This window comes from Chenopodium quinoa, unplaced genomic scaffold (genome assembly GCF_001683475.1).
Source record: "Chenopodium quinoa cultivar QQ74 unplaced genomic scaffold, ASM168347v1, whole genome shotgun sequence".
NCBI lineage: Eukaryota > Viridiplantae > Streptophyta > Magnoliopsida > Caryophyllales > Amaranthaceae > Chenopodium > Chenopodium quinoa.
Genome location: NW_018745024.1, coordinates 3,847,988 through 3,851,930, shown reverse-complemented (window position 1 = coordinate 3,851,930; position 3,943 = coordinate 3,847,988). Strand labels below are relative to the sequence as shown.

The 3,943-nt window shown below is 31.5% G+C and overlaps 1 protein-coding gene across 1 annotated transcript; it reads left to right on the top strand.

The window, feature by feature from the left end:
* Positions 1-1,073: 1,073 nt before the first annotated feature.
* LOC110708326 (protein LIGHT-DEPENDENT SHORT HYPOCOTYLS 4-like) lies at positions 1,074-2,585 on the top strand. Its single transcript, XM_021886431.1, has one exon. It carries the CDS (start codon positions 1,505-1,507, stop codon positions 2,162-2,164), a length of 660 nt encoding a protein of 219 aa, XP_021742123.1. The 5' UTR covers positions 1,074-1,504; the 3' UTR covers positions 2,165-2,585.
* Positions 2,586-3,943: the final 1,358 nt, after the last annotated feature.

Sequence of the window (3,943 nt, the reverse complement as noted above, 5' to 3'; positions counted from 1 at the left end):
TAAACATATTGACAATTATAAACTTAAGCAATAAAATAAAAAAATTAAATTCTTAACATAACTTATGACATATGGAGTTTCTTTTTTTTTTTTTTTTGGCAAGACATATATTATATTATTATGTACTACATCTATTACAACAGTACAAGATCATATAATTTTTTTTCTTCTTAAATTTATTTATTTTAAAAAATTATATAATAGAAGCTACAAATTTTAAAAAGTAAATATGAATATCAAATCAACAAAGATACTTTTGTTATTTCCTTAAATTATTTATGATTAAAATTTTAATCAATTAATAATCTATAATTAACTATGGACACTTCAGTTTCACTTGCCAAGAACGACACAAATTTATTATTCTTAGTGTGATTTTTTTTTTTACCATTTTTTTTTTTGTTGTTCTTCTTCAATTGATATGAATATAACATATGAAAGTCGAATATTTAATATAATCTTCATTTGAAAAATAGTAATTGAAAATTACCGTGCATGACACAGGACCTAATTTAGTGATTAGATAAATTAATGGTCAAAGTCGTATCTCGACATCGTATTTGGTCAAATTATAACACTTATTAAAACACGAAAACAGTATTATTTCTCATTTTCTATTAAACTATATTTTATATTATAAAAAATTCTATTTTGATCTCCATCTTAGGAAGTATAACTTTCCTAATAAAACTCTATGCACATTCTAATATTAAGATTATTACGAAACGGAGAGAGTACTAGTAGTAAACTAGTATTATAGTACAAAAAAGTGGGAAACTGGGAATAAGAGTAAAAAAGTAAACGCAGATGAAGTAGGTAAAAAAATAAAAATAGAATGGGGACAAACAAACGTGTCTAAATCAGTATTAGACTCTCTTACTCACACAGTCAGTCAGTCTGAAATATTTTTTACTGATTGAATCTGTAAACACTACAGTATATTTTATTTAATTTTTTTTTTACACTGAGTACCATTTCAGCCAACAGACAGTCTTTCTCAATTCTCATATTTTTCATAGTACAGTATTACTACTAGTAGTAGTTACTATTTCTGTCCCCACAACTTCAACACTCTACAATATTTCCCCCCTTTCTTCCTTCTCTTTCTCTTTCCCTTTCAATTCCATTCATTGGATCACACTTTTCTTTCTAATTCTCTCTCTATAAATCTATCTATTTCTTGGCTGCCCTGAAAAGGAAATCCATTAATGTTTTTGCTCATTTTTGCCTGCCCTAAATTTATACGAGTAATATAAATCTTCTTATTCTAGTTCTAGTAGTACTATTTCTACTGTTCCTATAAAAAGAAACATGGGATTTATTCCTTATATGTAACTTTCTTTGATTTCTTCCTAATCTTTTCTTCATCCATGCAAATTTTCTTTCTTTTTTGATCTTTAATAGTGAGTGTTCTCCATCCCTTTTAGTCTATAGCTAAAGGGTTCAATAGGGGAGGTAACCCTAGTGTTTTATTCAACTCGATTATTTGATTTTCATCTATAAGATGGATTTTATGATGGCCAATAATGATGGGAATAGTAGTAATAATCCTATGTATTCGTATAGTGGTTTCGGAGGCGGTGGTGGTGGTGGTGGGAGCGGGAGTGGGAGTTCCTTTACCCTTACCACATCTGGTGGTGGTGTGGCCGTTGGGGGGTTCGACTCTGGGAGTAACGAGCCGTCCCCCCAACGGCAACAGGGATCGGTCCAACCCCTCCCTAGCAGGTATGAGAACCAGAAGCGGAGGGATTGGAACACGTTTAGTCAGTACCTGAGGAGCCACCGGCCTCCGCTACCGTTATCACTGTGTAGCGGAGCTCAAGTGCTGGAGTTCCTCAGGTACTTGGACCAGTTCGGGAAGACTAAGGTTCACAACCATGCCTGTCCGTACTTTGGTATCCCCAACCCTCCTGCCCCATGCCCCTGTCCGCTTAGGCAGGCATGGGGCAGTTTGGATGCTCTCGTAGGCCGACTCAGAGCGGCCTACGAGGAGCATGGCGGACGGCCCGAGACCAACCCATTTGGAGCTCGGGCCGTCCGCCTTTACCTCAGGGAGGTAAGGGATTATCAAGCTAAGGCCAGAGGCGTTAGCTATGAAAAGAAGAGGAAGAGGCCTCCTCCTGAGCAAAAGCCAATTGGAATGGGTCTACCAACAACAAATTAATTATTAATGTCAACCACTTGTACTAGCTGAGGAGGGTTTTTTATGCTGCAAAAATGAAGATCAAATCATATGATGAGCTTCTGCTGCTAGCTGTTTTTTCTTTTCTCGTTTATTTTTCCATTTTCCCTTATAAAGATGATATAAGAACAATGGCCACGACAACGACGATGACGATGAAGATGTCATCTTTAGTAAGTCTTTACTTACAGTACTTCTCTATATATGCTACTTCTTCACCCTCAGCTCAAGTGTAACTGTAATATATATCTATACACATAATTGCAAAACTACTAGCAATCTATTGGTATTGGATGAGTAGTAATGGTTTTACTAATTGCCTTTGTTTTCCTTTGGATCATACAATGATGATTCATAGTTTCATATACTAGTTTGTTTTATGCAACCGCCAATTTTGTGTTTATTCATGTTGTCATTTCTTCTTTATCTTTGTGATTTTTTTTTCTCGCCGTTATATTGGACACTCCATACTTTAAAAATTAAATGTTTTCATTTAAGATGCCTAAAATGTGTAAGTTGTGGCGGATATAGAGTTAGGGTGACCTTTTTTCTTGATGAAAAAACGTTTTTTTCTTTGTATGCTCTATATTATGGAGTAAGAAAAAAATATGATGATTACCGTTTTTGAAGAATAATAAAAATATGCTAAATTTATGCATCAATGCCAAATACGAATTATATTGAATACTGTATACATATGATTATATGGTTTATAATGTGCTAGCTGCTAGTAGCAGCAAAAAACCATAGCTAATTGTATGATTGAGTAAAAAACTGATTATTTTGTTATTAATGATTGATTAAGAAAGAAAATGATATATGGCATTTAAAAGAATTGAAAAGAAATGAAATTATACTTTTAGAATAAAACTAGCTTAGAGATTGAAAAGAAAGCTCCTTTTGATTTTGATTTTTTTTTTTTTTGACTCATTGATTTTGATTATTGGTGTGCGTACATTTCTATAATTTTTATGCTTGTACAAATGGTGAATGATTTTTTCATTCTTTAATTAATTAACTACCATTTATCTTTTTAACGCATTGATATTTCATTGGTAATTTGTTTTGAAAAAGATGAAAATGAGCTCTACATCCATTTGGAAAAAGTATGATAGTAATTTTCAATTACTCTCTCCATTTTTCAAATAATATTTTCGTATTTACTATTTATGAGCTCAAACAAAGAAAATATAACCGTATAATGGAAATTTATATGACATAGTGATAATAATTACTTTATACGGAATAATAATTATACAAAGTCTTGTTATAGATTTGATTTGTCCCTTTATGTATTAATTTAGATGCACGAGAACATGCGTAGAATGCAAATAGAAAGATCTATAGTGTTTTTAGGGTTTATTTTGTTTTTTGATTCTTATTTGAGTAAGCTTTTACATACTCAATTATGGAAGTATGATCTAGTCAAACAAATAATGTACTGCGTTGTACAGGCAAAACTACAAAAGAATTCTTCTATCAAGATAAAATTCCAATTGCAATGGGGCTAGATTTCACATTCTACTATTTTTGATTTTTTTTTTCCCTGTCTTCATTTATCTAAACTATTTAACCTTAATTGAACTTAGTGATATTAATTTTAGTTGTAATTTGATCTTGAATAACCCTTATGATAACTTATATGGACTAATTTTTCTTGAATTTGGTAAACCTTAATTAACTTTTTTTTTTTTTTAACATAAGTAAAAGTAAGGTGAATAACATTAGACCATGATAAATAATGTGTTACATTTAAACACA